The sequence below is a fragment of the Ahaetulla prasina genome, chromosome 3 (genome assembly GCF_028640845.1).
Source record: "Ahaetulla prasina isolate Xishuangbanna chromosome 3, ASM2864084v1, whole genome shotgun sequence".
In the NCBI taxonomy this organism is placed as follows: Eukaryota; Metazoa; Chordata; class Lepidosauria; order Squamata; family Colubridae; genus Ahaetulla; species Ahaetulla prasina.
In genome coordinates this window covers 184,780,799-184,796,437 of record NC_080541.1, presented here as the reverse complement: position 1 = coordinate 184,796,437, position 15,639 = coordinate 184,780,799, and the positions used below count along the sequence as shown (strand labels likewise).

At 40.7% G+C, this 15,639-nt stretch overlaps 1 protein-coding gene across 12 annotated transcripts in view; it reads right to left on the bottom strand.

Moving 5' to 3' along the window:
- Window positions 1–15,639, bottom strand: part of FANCE (FA complementation group E) — a 65,835-nt gene that overhangs the window by 41,674 nt on the left and 8,522 nt on the right. For 7 of the 12 annotated variants that reach the window (XM_058178669.1, XM_058178666.1, XM_058178658.1 and 4 more), the window contains 9 exons: window positions 13,766–14,432; window positions 11,842–11,886; window positions 11,700–11,759; window positions 11,332–11,475; window positions 9,864–9,987; window positions 6,559–6,634; window positions 4,812–4,878; window positions 4,081–4,206; window positions 37–3,732 (listed from right to left, as the gene is read on the bottom strand). In XM_058178669.1, the coding sequence (XP_058034652.1) occupies window positions 3,628–3,732; window positions 4,081–4,206; window positions 4,812–4,878; window positions 6,559–6,634; window positions 9,864–9,987; window positions 11,332–11,475; window positions 11,700–11,759; window positions 11,842–11,886; window positions 13,766–14,432 (1,414 nt within the window). In that variant the 3' untranslated portion in view covers window positions 37–3,627. Of the gene's footprint in view, window positions 1–36; window positions 3,733–4,080; window positions 4,207–4,811; window positions 4,879–6,558; window positions 6,635–9,863; window positions 9,988–11,331; window positions 11,476–11,699; window positions 11,760–11,841; window positions 11,887–13,765; window positions 14,433–15,639 lie in introns of those variants that run through there. The other 5 variants (XM_058178665.1, XM_058178664.1, XM_058178667.1 and 2 more) reach the window with 1 other exon arrangement.

Here is a 15,639-nt window from a genome sequence, read left to right as displayed (position 1 = left end):
TGAGTCAACCTTGGGCCTGGTGGGATTCGAGCCTGCAGTAATTGCAGGCTGCTGTGTTTTAAAAACAGGCTATCTTACAGCCTGAGCCACCACGGCCCTTTGCCATTGCTGGCTTTGTGCCTAAAGTGGGACTAGCATCTAGTCTGTGACCTTATTTTTTTCTCCTAAGTTTCTTCAAAGCCTATATATTTACTGAACTATTTACTGAATCTGCACTACTATTAATCGTTTCATAGTTCCCATCACCAATCTCTTTCCACTTATGACTGTATGACTATAACTTGTTGCTGGCAATCCTTATGATTTATATTGATATATTGATCATCAATTGTGTTGTAAATGTTGTACCTTGATGAACGTATCTTTTCTTTTATGTACACTGAGAGCATATGCACCAAGACAAATTCCTTGTGTGTCCAATCACACTTGGCCAATAAAAATTCTATTCTATTCTATTCTATATCAAGTGTTCTGTTCTCATCACAGTGCTGTTGATCCATTAATACAGAAATCTGAGAATTAAGGTTTTTAGGAGCCAAATTGGATCAGACATAGAGAGCAAGAGAACAGACTACACATATTAAACAACAACAACAATACAAATATATTAATTATGTAGCACATTTAATAACCATGTGCAATCTGGCTTCTTAAAATAGTCACTGAAATCTGCATTGCACTGCACCACACCTGTCACATGGGTATCATAACCCTGGGTAAGGAAATGACTCTCTATATTCATTTTTAATGGGAATGTCTGAACAAACAATTTAGAATACTGCAAATCTGATGACAATTTAGTTATTAACAAATGAATAATATAGAGTTTTATCAAAATGATGGCAAACCTGACAGTGCCAAAAAAAATGTGTCTTTTGTGGTTGTAATTTTTCAAATTGATTTGTAGTTCTAGTCTCTAGTACCTTAAAGTGAATCCTGAAGCATACGAGCAACCCATGCAGCTGGCAGAGTAAAGGTGTCCCATCTACAGTACCAATGATAAGTCCCTGTAATTACTCATGCTCTACATTCCATGCCAGTTGAAGCTCCAAATACTCTTCAAGTGCATCCCCATATAGAGCACATTGCTGTTGTAAAATTGGGAGGTGACCAGACCACCACCTCCCATTCTAGGAACAGACACAATTGGCACACAATCCCTAGCTATGCAAAGGCCCTTGATGGCTATGGCTCCCACCTGCTCTTCAAGTAGGAATCACAAGATCAGGAGGACTCTCAAGTAGACCCCACCCAGAGCTAGAGAGAAGGACATCAGAACCTCTGGGAGCTCTAAAACCCAGTCGCTCAATCCTACTAGGGAACAGTTGAACAGTTCCTGTTCAAACTGTTCTAGCTAGGAACAGTTGTTCCTAGCTAGACATCCACAGCATCCAGACTGAGACAGGACCTCCAAAGCATTAGACAACCCAGTATGGAGATATAAAGCTATGCATCATCTGCATACTGATAATGCATTACCCCAAACTGTCAGTTAATGGTCAGACAGCATCTTCCTGTAGATATGACACAGATGAGAAAGTACCAAGTCCTGCTGTACTCTACAAAGGAGAAGCCAAGGGCTTGAGAACCAGCACAACACACTCTCAACCACCCCCAATCCCCAAAGCCACATCTCTAAGTTGCAGTATCATTCATTCATTTATTCAGAATATGGCATACAAGGCCAGAGAGGCTACAATGTTATACACATGGTGGAAGTCTTGGCAGGACAATCGCTAGTCTGTTCGTTGCACCAGTGCACCACAAGAGGGTAAACTACTTCACGCTGGCTGACCTGCAGCATTGTCAGAGGAAGTTGGCTCATCTCCTAGGGCTTTCCTCTACCACTCTTCTGCTGATTGCATCCAGACAGATCCAGTGCTGGTTCCAACTCCCCATGCAGAACACAGCTGGCATTTTCTCACTCCCGAAATGGTGGTACCTATCTTATCTATTCGCAAACAATGCTTTCAAACTGCTATGTGGGCAGGACCTAGAGACAAGAGATGGGGTACACCCCATCCCATGAAGCTGGACTCGAGCCACTGGAGTGCTGGCAATTGCTCAGCACATCCAGCATCACCAGTTGTAGTATGATATAGCTGAATGAGCAGGTTAAGGGAAATTACAATAAACTTCAATAAATCTATGGGTGAAAAAACTAAGACATGCTTTATGTCTTTTTTATTGAGCCTACAATGGCTCAATTCTCCAATCGCTCTACAGAAGAATTCCATTTCCCAAAACCATAATGGTAAAGCCACACTAAAACTTCTTTAGACTTGGCCAAAGTCTAAACTCCTATTAGATTAACCTACTTCAGTGGTGGGATCCTGCCGGTTTAACAACCAGTTCGATTTTATGAAAACTTACCTATAGGTCAGTAAAGCGCAGGGATGGGTGGGCAGGCCCACCTGATCGTCGGAGCGAATCTGTTTACTCCCAGCTGATCGTCGGAGATACCAGTTCACCCAAACTAGTCCGAACCGGTAGAATCCCACCCCTGACCTACTTCCTATACGACCTGATCTGTTCCTCTGCTGCAGCTCAGAGAGGAAGCCTAATTGAACAAATGCTGCCACATTGAAGGGGAGGTAGCAAGGGGAAATGTCTTCATCTTGACTTTTTTTAGTCATCGAGAAAGGGAAGAGGAATTCAATTCTCACTAGAAATAAGGCACCTAATCTCACGAGAGGAACTTTCTTGAGCCAATTTGATGCTGGACCAGAAGAGGAAAAGCTGGATGGGGGAGAAACTAAACGATATGATATAACATTACCATGGGTCTTTTGGGTTGTTAACATTTAAGATGAATGTGCTTTGAGAAACATGACAAGCCACATTTTAAATACCATAAGGTTCACTATTCCAAAATATATTTCATTTGAATTTTCAGGCCAGTTGCCTCTGTCTTAATCCTAGTCCATTGCCATATTCAAAGTTGTAAGGAAAGCTGAATATGAAAAAATTAGTTTACTGTATGTCTGTTGAGATAGAGAAAGCATATTAATAAGTCTAAGTCATAGAAGTTTTATGTGAATATGGAATTTAAGATTGGTTGTTAAGTATCAGAGTGATATATAATGGAAGTGAAACATTCATACGAATAAAGAGAATGTTTGGTGAATAAAAAGAACTCATCTGCAGACAGTTTGAAACTCTTGTGTTCCTCAGTTTTCCCTTTTATGCTCCAGATGATATCTAGTTCTTTCTAACTCTTTCAACACTATTGGCTTCTCCTGGAGGCAAATCAAGGCGTTTCCTTAGAATCAACCATGAGGCAGACAGATCACTAGCCACACCAATAGAATGACAAACAGAGGTATTCACTGCCTGTATGTTCTTATTGGTTTCATTTAAAAATGGGAGGTTGGGGGGGAAACGTGCACATGAAATTTTATTTATTTATTTATAAAATGTATATTAGGTTGCATATCTTACCTCAAGGTAACTGATGCATATGCACATATCTATTTTGAATCTTGAAAATACTTAAATTTTAACTTAAGTACAAGTTGCACTGAGCAAATTGATCAAAAAAATTAATAAGCAGAGTTGTCCCAAAGTCTTAAGGTATATATGATTCCATAGCCACTTCAGGAAAGAAAGAAAGCCTCCTTACATTTTTCACCTGGAAGTCACTCTCTTAAATGCAGCCTGAAGAGATTTCTTTAAGATGGTTTTGTTAAGGTCCAGGGCACATGATAAATGGTGCTGGTGGCCCAATGTGATCTAGAGAGGGGAAACAAAATACAAGCTAATTCATAATAGTATAGATCATAAATCCTGCTCTATCTTTGTTGAGTAACTCTGCCATTTTCCTGCATTCCAGTTCCTGAACTGTAGCCAGGAATAGACTTTTTTCCTGTTAAAAAAATCACAGTCCAAGAGGAATTGTAATTCCACACTACTGAGGATAGCTAGGGCCTCAAGAGAGATTGAAACTAATGTTAAATAGTAAATGAAACAAGTGCGCTACTCTATACGCTTATATATAAAATACTAAAGGAGATTTGTTGCACCAGTGATACCAGAATATGCAACAGTTGGGGTGATCCATATTTTGGGGTAATTACTCACCTCATTTTGATATTTGGTCAACAGAGTCAGAATCAGTTTTGCATAATGTACTGAATTTTCAAACGTTTGAGCCATCTGACAAAGATTAAGGACCAACACATTGAAGAGCTCACTAGACAATTCTACCTGAAAAGAGAAGACAAATAGAAATTGAGGGTAAAACAGGTATTAAGTACCCTAAAGTATATTCCAGTTGCTTGGGGAATATGAGACAATCTATACAGTCGAATTCTCCACCAGGCCAGTACATTTTTGACCCAGGGATGGTTCCTTGGATGCTAAACTAATCCAGACCTTTGTTTATTGATTAAATTTATATAAGACTCCTGGTGGTGCACTAAAGTGCAGTATTGCAGGCAAACTCTGCCACAGCCTGAGGTTTGAGCCTGATGAGGCTCAAGGATGACTCAGCCTTCCAGCCTTTCAAGGTGAGTAAAATGAGGACCCAGATATACAAATAATGCTTCTACACTGTAAATTGTCCAGAGAGTACTATAAAACGCAACAGGGTCGTATATAAGCCTAAATGCTATTATTAAATTCTATATGCTGCCCATCTCGCCACCAAATAACTGCTTTGCATTAATGTATATATTTACATGTTGGACTTGTATTTGGTATTTGTTAGAGAACTATAACATACTAGATTTGAGAGATCTAATCTTTAGCTACTCCAGGGTACAATTTATTCAATTACTTAAATTTAAGAAGGTTTAAATGTATACAATCACCTGTCTTTCTAGCAAAGAATGCACAACTGTGAGAAGGTCTTCTGTCCATTGCACTTTTACAATATGACTGCAAAGAGAGAGGGGAATAAAACAATGAAAGACATAATTAAAGATGGATGTTCTGCTAGTCAGCAAGATTTAGAACAATGTTGATAATTAAAAATGGTTCTTAACAATATTAGCTAGATTGGTAGAAGATGGTGTAATACCCTTCAGCATTATGTAGGTGCTCCTCAATTTACACCAATCAGGAAACTAATCTGGACTAATCACATTTAACCATGGCTTTTTGTTAACCCACACCAGTTCAAGGTCACATATGAAACTGGCTACAGAAGATGCACTAGAATTATAAGTTTTATATTATCGAAATCTTTTAAATCAAATCAAAATATGAAAGTTTCTTTAACTACAAAAGGGAAATTTCATCCATGGGATATTTGCACAGGAAGGGGACACAATTGGCACATAACGTAAAGTTGAACAAAGGCCCTCCTAGAACAGCTGTCATGGAGCAGGTGTGTCCAGGAGAAGCCCCAGATTACACACCGATTCCATAGTTCAACCCCATCTAAGACCAAAGATGGAAAATCACCAGACACAGAGAAGCTCCTCCCCACAACCACTGTGTCTTATCAGGGTTCCCCATCCAGATCTCTATAGCCTCCAGGCATCCAGAGAGAACATACACAGCATCATTTAAAAGATGGGAGATGTATCTCGTCCCATGGTGAAGGATGACCTCATCCAGTGGCGCTATATAGATGCTAAAAGGAGTGAGATTACCAAGTCCTGCAGTATTCCACAGCACAGGGGCTGCAGGCTGGACCTCTCATTCCTTATTAACACTAATTGGGACTGGCCTCTGAGGAAGGAGGAGTACCAGCACCAAACTGTGTTTCCAACCCCTCTGGTGGCTCAGACTGCTAAGACAGTCTGTTATTAACACAGCTGCTTGCAATTACTGCAGGTTCAAGTCCCACCAGGCCCAAGGTTGACTCAGCCTTCCATCCTTTATAAGTTAGGTAAAATGAGGACCCAGATTGTTGGGGGCAATAAGTTGACTTTGTATATAATATACAAATGGATGAAGACTATTGCTAACATAGTGTAAGCCGCCCTGAGTCTTCGGAGAAGGGCGGGATATAAAAAAAAATAAAAAACTCCTGGAGCCAACCCAAAAAGATATTGGTCAATGAAAACTGACAAGAGGTCAAGAAGACTGAGGGTGGTTCATAGATATGTCAGCAATTTGTATTCATATAAAAACATAACAAAGTTTTCAATGCAATTGCATATGTCAGATAGTAGCAACTGAATATTCTGGAGCATCAGATAATAGCCAGAGTGTCTTTGATTACACGGCCTCAATAGAGGTAGTCCTCAACTTACAACCAGTCATTTAATGACCATTTGGAGTTAAGACAGCCTCAGAACAGCTGCTTTACAATCTGTACAACCATCAGAAAATGTTGCCTTGGCAACTGGCTCACATTTTTGACTGGTTGCATCGCTCCAGTCACGTGATCATAATTTACATCATTTTTGCTGATTTCTGGCAAAACCTGCACATTCAGGATAATGGGTTCATAATTACAACTGAGTGATTCAGACGACAATTGCAGGATTTACTTAATGATTGCAATATAATTTTTCATAAAATCAGGTCTAGTCACAACTGCAATTCTAGTTCGAAGTGAAGTCGTAAACCGAGGATTATCTGTATTACATTTGTGTTTCCACTTACGTGAACACCAGCCTCACACATTCTGGTTCCAAACACTCCTCAATTAGCTTGCATACCAATCTCAATTGTTCAAGGCCTGCAAAAACCAAGATTTCAGAAATTCACTTTATATCATTCAAGAATCACAAAAATGCAGAGAGAGGCATTGGAGTCAAGCTTGATTCCTAAAGACTAACATTCAGGAAATGGTTTCCCACTGCATTCATCTGGGATTTATTTCAATTTCCCAGATTTACCAATAACCCTGAAATTCCCAGTTGATTTCCCATCTACATTCTAGCCACGACCAATCACACTTAGTTTCCAAGATCAGGCAAGACTGGCTAGGACCTACTAGTTGCCATTAGCATTTGCCAATTATTAACCCAGCTATTATTGATGTAACAATATCTTTGTATTGGCACAATAATAGGTGAATGACTTTACAAATGATATAAGTATCTGATTTGGAAATTGCCTAAAAGTATTCCAGAAGATATGACAGGGAGTACAGTACAGTAAACATTTTGCCATTTTAATTTGCCCAGTGCTTTAAGCAATTGCAAAAGTTCCCAAGACTGAAAATTGATTAAGGTCAAACTTACGGACAAAGGATTTTTTAAGAAAAGATTTAATTTATTCAAAAAATATTGCAGTGCATCTCTATCCAGCTGATCAGTTTGTGCTCCAAAAGTCCCTACATTAAGCACAGAGGGAGGAGGGAGGAGGGGGTCTTTCCCATTGCCTTGAAAGAGGCGGTGGTGAGACATCTTCTCAAGAAGCCTTCCCTGGACCCAGCTGTTTTAGGAAATTACCGTCCAGTCTCCAACCTTCGTTTTACGGCGAAGGTTGTAGAGAGTGCGGTGGCACGTCAATTACCCCAGTACCTGGATGAAACCGTCTATCTAGACCCGTTCCAGTCCGGCTTCCAGCCCGGATACAGTACAGAGACAGCCTTGGTCGCGTTGGTGGATGATCTCTGGAGGGCCAGGGATAAGGGTTACTCCTCGGCCCTGGTTCTATTAGATCTCTCAGCGGCTTTCGATACCATCGACCATGGTATCCTGCTGCGCCGGTTGGAGGGGTTGGGAGTGGGGGGCACCGTTTAACGGTGGTTCTCCTCCTACCTCTCTGACCGGACGCAGACGGTGTTGACAGGGGGGCAGAGATCGACCCCGAGACGTCTCATGTGTGGGATGCCGCAGGGATCGATTCTCTCGCCTCTCCTGTTCAACATCTATATGAAGCCGCTGGCCGAGATCATCAGTGGTTTTGGGGTGAGATACCAACTGTACGCTGATGATACACAGCTGTACTTTTCCACCCCAGGCCACCCCAATGAAGCTGTCGAAGTGCTGTCCCGGTGTCTGGAAGCTGTACGGGTCTGGATGGGGAGGAACAGGCTCAAGCTTAATCCCTCCAAGACGGAGTGGCTGTGGATGCCGGCACCCCGGTACAGTCAGCTGCAGCCGCGGCTGACTGTTGGGGGTGAGTCATTGGCCCCGATGGAAAGGGTGCGTAACTTGGGCGTTCTCCTGGATGGACGGTTGTCTTTCGAAGACCATTTGACGACCATCTCCAGGAGAGCTTTTTATCAGGTTCACCTGATTCGCCAGTTGCGCCCCTTCCTGGACCGGAATGCCCTATGCACGGTCCCTCATGCTCTCATGACCTCTCGCTTGGACTATTGCAATGCTCTCTACATGGGGCTCACCTCGAAGAGCACCCGGAGACTCCAGTTAGTCCAGAATGCAGCTGCGCGGGTGATAGAGGTAGCGGTTCGGAGCTCCCATGTAACACCCATCCTGCGCAGACTGCACTGGCTGCCTGTTGTCTTCCGGGTGCGCTTCAAGATTTTGGTGACTACCTTTAAAGCGCTCCATGGCTTAGGACCAGGATATTTACGGGACCGTCTACTGCCATCTTCTATCTCCCAGCGACCGGTGCGTTCTCACAGAGAGGGACTCCTTAGGGTGCCGTCAGCCAAACAATGTCGACTGGCGGCCCCCAGGGGGAGGGCCTTCTCTGTGGGGGCTCTTACCCTGTGGAACGAACTTGCCCCTGGACTTCATCAACTATCCGACCTTCGGACCTTTCGCCGCGAACTTAAAACCTATTTATTCCGTCTAGCTGGACTGGATTGATTTTAAAATTTTTAATTTACTTTTATGGGTTTTAAATTTTTGTAAATTTTTATAGGGTGTTATTGTATTTTAAATTTTTGGCCAATTGAATAAGTTTTTTAAGGGGTGTTCTTAATATTATATGTATTGTTTCTCTTTGTATTTTATCCTGGCTGAGTCCTTCGGGAGAAGGGCAGTATACAAATTAAAATATTATTATTATTATTATTATTACATAACCAAGGAGTCGCAATGGAGAAGTCACAATAGAAGACAAAATGATAAATTCTGTGCAAATAAATAGAATTTGTTTTTGCTGCTAGGGTGCTATTGGTGAGAAAACCTAGTCCTTAGAACAGACAAAATAAGAGCTGTAGGTGAAGAATTCATAATAGTTTTGTTTGGAGAAAGGTACTGATAGAAGCTTTGGAACTAGATGTAAAAATAGGAATAGTAAGAGCCTAAAACATTTAAATTGCTTTGTAATAATTTCATTTGTTAATTAGCTCATTTTATTTACTTGTCTTTCATCATTCCTGTTTTGAAGTTTGCCCTCTTATTTTTCACACAATTTTGCTCATTATGAATTTTCATCCTATTAACTTTCTTATGAAGTTTTTTTAATAGGTATTTCTGTGGTTGACATTTGTTTTCTCTTTCCTGCACATGTTGTAGCAAAAGCATAAAATCAAATTACAGATTCTAAAAATATCCTACTAGAGATATACCTGACTGGAACTTTCTGGCAGCCTCAAGTCCTTCAGGAAAATTTCAATTTAGATAGTCTCAAGAAAGACATTTCCATTTCCCTGCTTACTCCTGGACACTACCAGGAGTATCCAACATTGGCAACTTCTGAACTTCAAATCCCAGATTACTCTAGTTAGCCAGGCTGGTTGGGGAATTCTGGAAATCGAAGTCCACAAGTCTTAAAGTTGCCAATACTGGACACCTCTGGTTACACTCCATGCAATACAGGAGGCCAAAATCCATCCTCACTGGGCCAGTATCCCCCTCTTTATAATCTCACATTTTATATTTCTGAATGTTGCAAAATTTATCCAAGTGAAACTTTATTCTGATTCCAGTTTTTCAGCATGCAAACACTGAATTTATTATTGGAAAGGATACTTCACTTCTCACAATAAATTAAGTCTCAGGCAAAACCGAGTAGATCTATTTAAAGAAGAATTATAAGTTCACCTTGCCCCGGAACTTGCACAATAGAAGAAATTAAAGTGCAACAGACTGGGCGAGGATATTTGGAGCAGAACATCATCAGGGCAGTTGTGAGAGGCCAAGAAGCTGTCTCAGTCAGCAAAAGAACCTACAGATCAAGAAGACAGAGAGAAAATAAATATTGCCTGGATAATAAACACTGGCTAGGTTTACATACTACGCTACACTACTATTTAGTTAGTGTTGATGAATCCACCTATTTTGTTTGGGGTTTGGTGCTATATGATTATGATTATGCAAACTAAGCCACCATGTAATAAGAGATGCTGAAAGGAAGAAAAAAAACTCTTCATATTGTTTTGCTTGCTGGTGGAAGTCAATATGTGAATGACCTTACTAGAAGTAATCTGTAAAGAGGCATGCCCCTGAAGTGGGAAAATGAGAAGGGGATATTGGCATGCACATAAATGTGGCCATACATATAGATGCCAGTAAGATTGTTGCTTTCAGCATAAAGGCAGCAACTTGTAAATGTATTTAGAGCTGACGCTAATTAATTTATGCATATGTTTTTCAAATTATAGCTTAGTGTTTATTACATGGACAAACGGGAAAACTTGTATATTTAGTTATTAAGCAATAGTCCTCCAACAGAGGGGTCTCCAACCTTGGCAACTTTTAAGACTTGCTGGCTGAGGAATTCTGGGAGTTGAAGTCCACAAGTCTTAAAGTTGCCAAGGTTGGAGACCTCTGCTCCAACATATAATATGGAGGTGGGAGGGAGGAGAGAATCACTCTATGGCAACATACAGGGAGAATATCTTCACCTACCAGACAAATTGTTCTAATTTAGTTTCTCGTTTTCCTGACTTTTTCTTATCATAATTGATTTCCACAAGTTCTGTGATTTAGTCTAATTTTTTTGCATGTTCCAGCATTCTTTTCCTGATCTCTCTCTCTCTCTCTCTCTCTCCCTCCCTCCCTCTCCCATTTCCTACTTATTAATCTATCCAAGAATGTTTTAAATTATGTCTTCAAAACCAAGAATATTTACAATTTAAATAACTATGCAATATATACCTATAATAAGAAGTAGGTGTGCAGAGAGCATATGATTTCTAAAGGATGTATTACTAAGCTAGATATTATCAGCAAGATGGACATAATACTCGCCTGATATATATCAATGGGAACATTATTACTTATCCCATGTAATGCCTATTTTGGTTTTTATTCAGACTTTTTCAAATAATTTTTATCAGTATGGTGTAGGATGAGCTCTAAATATATGAAAAATACAATAAAATATATAATCACTGTTTATGCAGAAGGTCAAAATAATGAGCATTCAAGGAATTACTTTTCTTACAGCTTTCCCAATACAGGAGTTCTAGATATTTAAATGTCAAGAGATGAATGTAAAATCCATAAATGACTGATGTTTTAACCACAGGCTTTTCTTCTTTACCTCTTTCAGGTTCTCAATACATACCCGAGGTAAGAAAAGTTTTTCAGTAAGTATTGCTGCCTTCTTGTAGCCAAGTTCAGGTGAAAGCGATACTATCCAGCAGCAGAACTGCAGAAGCTCATTCTCTGGGCATTCTGAGAGTTTGAGCAGGGAACATAAATCTTCTAGCTAAAGGAAAGGAGACACCGTACTGTTCAAGTAATCCATTGCCACAATATCACTTGCATTTGGATCGGATACAAACGGGATTCAAGATTAACTGTTTGATTTCAATAAAGACCTGAAATCTTTATTGAAGAGGTTTCAATAAAGACCTGAAGCATCCACAAATGCTCTTATGTGGAGGCCCATTTATAATCTTCAAATAAAGTATAATTTTTCACCCTACTAACCTGATCTGGAGTACACTCATTCAGAATCTGTAGCTCAGGCGGGGCAGTTCCACTGGAGCACTGAAAGGGGAAAACAAACTATAGAGATTGCGAAAAATACAGAGCATCTGTCCCAATAGCAAATTCAGTGAAAAATACTTACATCAAACTGCATCTCTAGCAATTCTTTAAGTTTTGATATATGGTTCTAAAATACAGAAGAAAAATGAATCGCTCTTGATACCAGGGTAAAAGCTTCAGGGTATGTTAACTTAAGCTATTTATTAACACAAGTTTTTTTTTTTAATAAAAAAGTTTTATTAAAACTTTGTAACAGTTATATACAATTAGTCGGGCTTGCCCAGTCACCACTCCCCTTTTAACTCTCTTCCCTCTTCTACCTTCTTCTACTTTCCAGACCTTCCTCTCCTTCTCTTATCTACATCCTCTCCTCCCTCCACCCTACACCTTCCTTCTCCCTCTTCTACCCCTCTTCCTTCCTCTTCTCCCTCTTCTACACCTCCTACTCTCTCCTCTTTTCTCCCTCCCCACCGTTCTAAAATGGTAACTGGGCAGACCCGACCCTACATTAATTATATTTATACATCTTCAATAATCCCTGTACATTAACCATCACTCCATCCTCTACCCTCAACCCCCCAGGTCCCCTCCCTCTTATCCCCCACCCCGACTTCCCAGAACAAAATGCAGGGTATCAAAACTAACAATCATAATCCAAAATAAATCCTAAATTATAATCTCTAGTCACTCCACACATAATTACACTCTCAATTCCCCTCTCCTTCAGAAATATATCTAATACAAAATATTTCCTAAATTTACTCATATGCTATTCAATATTTTTTTATCTGATACTTATTTTGAATATAATCAATCCATATTTTCCATTCTAAAATATATTTTTCTTGTGTATAGTCTTTCAAGTAAGCAAAAATTTTTGCCATTTCTGCCAGGTTTTTTTTGCTTTTTTTTTCTGCCTCTGAAACTCTGTTTCAGAAAAAACATTTTTCTGCCTCTGAAAGCCTCTGAAACAGAGCTTCAGAAAAAAAGCCTCTGAAGCTCTGTTTGGGAGCTTCTTTTCTGAAGCTGTCTGGGGGCTTCTTTTCTGAAGCTCTATTTGGGGGCTTCGTTTCTGAAGCTTCGTTTCTGAAGCTTTTTTCAGTCTCTGAAACCTCCCTTTGAGAAGCTGGGCGGGGCTACATTCAGAGTATAAGACGCATCCATATTTTTACCCTCTTTTTTGTGGGGAAAAAGGTGCATTTTATACTACCAAAAGTACGGTTGTTGTGACTCGTCCTCCCTCCTCTCCTCAGCCGGGCCCCTCCTGTCTCCAACTGGGCCTGTTATCAGACTCCAAGTCTGATAATGAAGATGAACGGCCTGTCATGCCTCCAGCCCCCGGCCCTGGCCCCATGCCCGGAGAGGATTTCAGGAGTGGGAGGACAAGCCTGATAAACCTCACTCATACAGCGTGTGTTCCTTTGGCTCAGCCATCAGAGCAGGAAGCCAGCCAGGTATTGGAATTGCTCGGGCTTACTCCTTCTGACCCCTCCCTTTCCCAGACAGCAGATCCAGCTGAAGACAATTCAAAGTGGGAGGATCCTCGCTTCCGGAGATCTGAGAGGTGATGCCAGCAGAAGGAAGGGAAGGGCAGGCCTGGATAATGCTAAGTCATGGAGCCACACCCCCCCAGCCTATATAAAGGACCTGCTTTTGGCATTCCAACCTTGAGTCAAGCAAAGTCTTATCGAGTTTGCTGATACCGGACCCTATCGCTGAAGTCACAACTTGGACTCCTGCCTGCCCTGATAAACCTCGAAGGGACTTGGCAAGCTGCAGAGGCTTCGTTGCCAAGTTTGTCACGGACTTCCTTGACTCGTTCGTCGGAGTGAGGGGTGGGACACGACAACGGTATTTTTGCCTCCTATCACTTCCTTACAAAGATATGGCTTGTTCTAGTTGTCCTTGAATAAAAAGATGGATGCAAAGTCTCACTGGAAATATGTTTGTAGTCTTAATTCATCAATAAAGCAAAAGAGTGTAAGAATTTAGAAGAGTTTACATACTTTCATATGATTGGGAACCTCTGTTACAGTGTCTTGCTTGGAACTCTGGCCGACAATTCTCTTTTCTACTTCATCTTCTTTGAAAGAAAACTGATTGATGTTGCTTAGGCAGTGAACATCTTCATTTCCAAAAATGTCCAGCACAAGTTCATTCTTAGTGCTTTCTGTTCCAACATCCTGCAGTTCAGGCTGTGGTTGAGAAACTTCTGTATCCAAATTTATTTCCAGTTGGGACCTCTTCCTCCGAGTCTCCTCTTCAAGATTCAGCAATTCTTCAGATGCTTTTCTTTTTTTCCTGCTCTGAGACCCAGACTGAAAAGTGTTTCCAGCTGGCACCAAGCAAGGATTTTCCAGTTTAACAAACCAGTTTAATTTTCTTTCTAAATTAGCATTGCTGCTAGCATGGGTCATAATCTTCTGGCATAAATGTTTCAGTTGCTGTTCGCATGTGCTGGATAGCAATACAGGGGTCAAAAAGCTCCTCTCGTCCATCCCTGCTTGTAGTAAATCCCTTAATCTCTGTACCCATAAATCTGGATTGAGATCTTTTCTAGAGGCCTGAAGCAGACAACTGAGGCAGTCTTTTGGCACTGTAGATTGTACTATAAGCAACAAGGAAAAGAGATTTCTTTGACATAACACTGGAAGCAGAATCAATACCGGTTTCCTGAAATAATGATATAGAAGATAGAAAACAAAAACGCATTTCTGTAAGACAACAATGTTCATTATGTAACGAAGATAGTGCAATTCACTGTTCAGCACACCACAGGCAATATTTTAATTTTATCATTACCCCAAAAGCCGTTATTTCCTTTAGAAGCTCAAGGCAATGCACGTGAAGGTATCCTCTCATTTCATCCTTATAACATCTCTCCTGTGAGGTACAGATTGAGGATCACAGATTATGATTGACTTAGTAAATTGCAGAATAAGTTTCAAGATGGAGGGAAGATTTGAATCTGGGTGTACCAGATTCCAACTCAAGTTTTAACCGCCACACCAACTATAATGGAATTCTCTCTGAAGCTAGGAATACAAAAATTGCAGGTCATAAAATATTAGTATTCACCTTTTTTATCACCAGGCAAACATGGAATAACATTTACTCACTTAAAAAAAGGAATCAAAGAGGTTCTGCCTCAACACAGTTATTGATAAATAAGGTGCTAAAGCACACATATCCAGTCCCCAAGATTCTGTAATTTGATGACTCCTTTTACTTTCAATATATATGTCCTAATGAGGCTCTGTTGAGAATCTAGGCTTTAAGGAACTGTTAGGGTTTGTCACCAACCTTACAAACAGTGTATTACTGCCATGTGTTGAACAGCCCTTGTCTACCATGTTATGCTGTTGATAGATGTAGACATTCTACTGCAGTGGCCCCCAACTTCTTGGGAACCACAGACTGGCTCCATGAAGAGAGGTTTTTCTGCAGACTGGAGGGGGTCGTGGTATCACGTACTGCCTGCATCCTGCGGATGGGGCTTCCCTTGTTTGTGTGGCCTAGTTTCTGGCATGCTGCAGACCAGTGCAACTCCATGGACCCAGGATTGGGGACCCCCACTCTACCGGACCCTCTCTTGCTATTAAACTACATCCTTCCTCACTGGTTATATTGTCTGGGGCTGCTGGAAATTATAACTCAACAGTATTTGAAGTGCCACGAGTTATCTATTGCTGACTAGTTACCGGTAAATGTCTTGCAGAAGCATAAAGAACTGAGAATCTTACATACCAAGCCCACACGTGACTTTGATATAGCATAGACCGGAAACTGAAATGTATCTAGGATCTGTAATGTGGGATTCTGGTTTTTCTAGAATTCCACATTATAAAAGAACTTCTTTTCTTTAGAAAGGGAGGAAGAC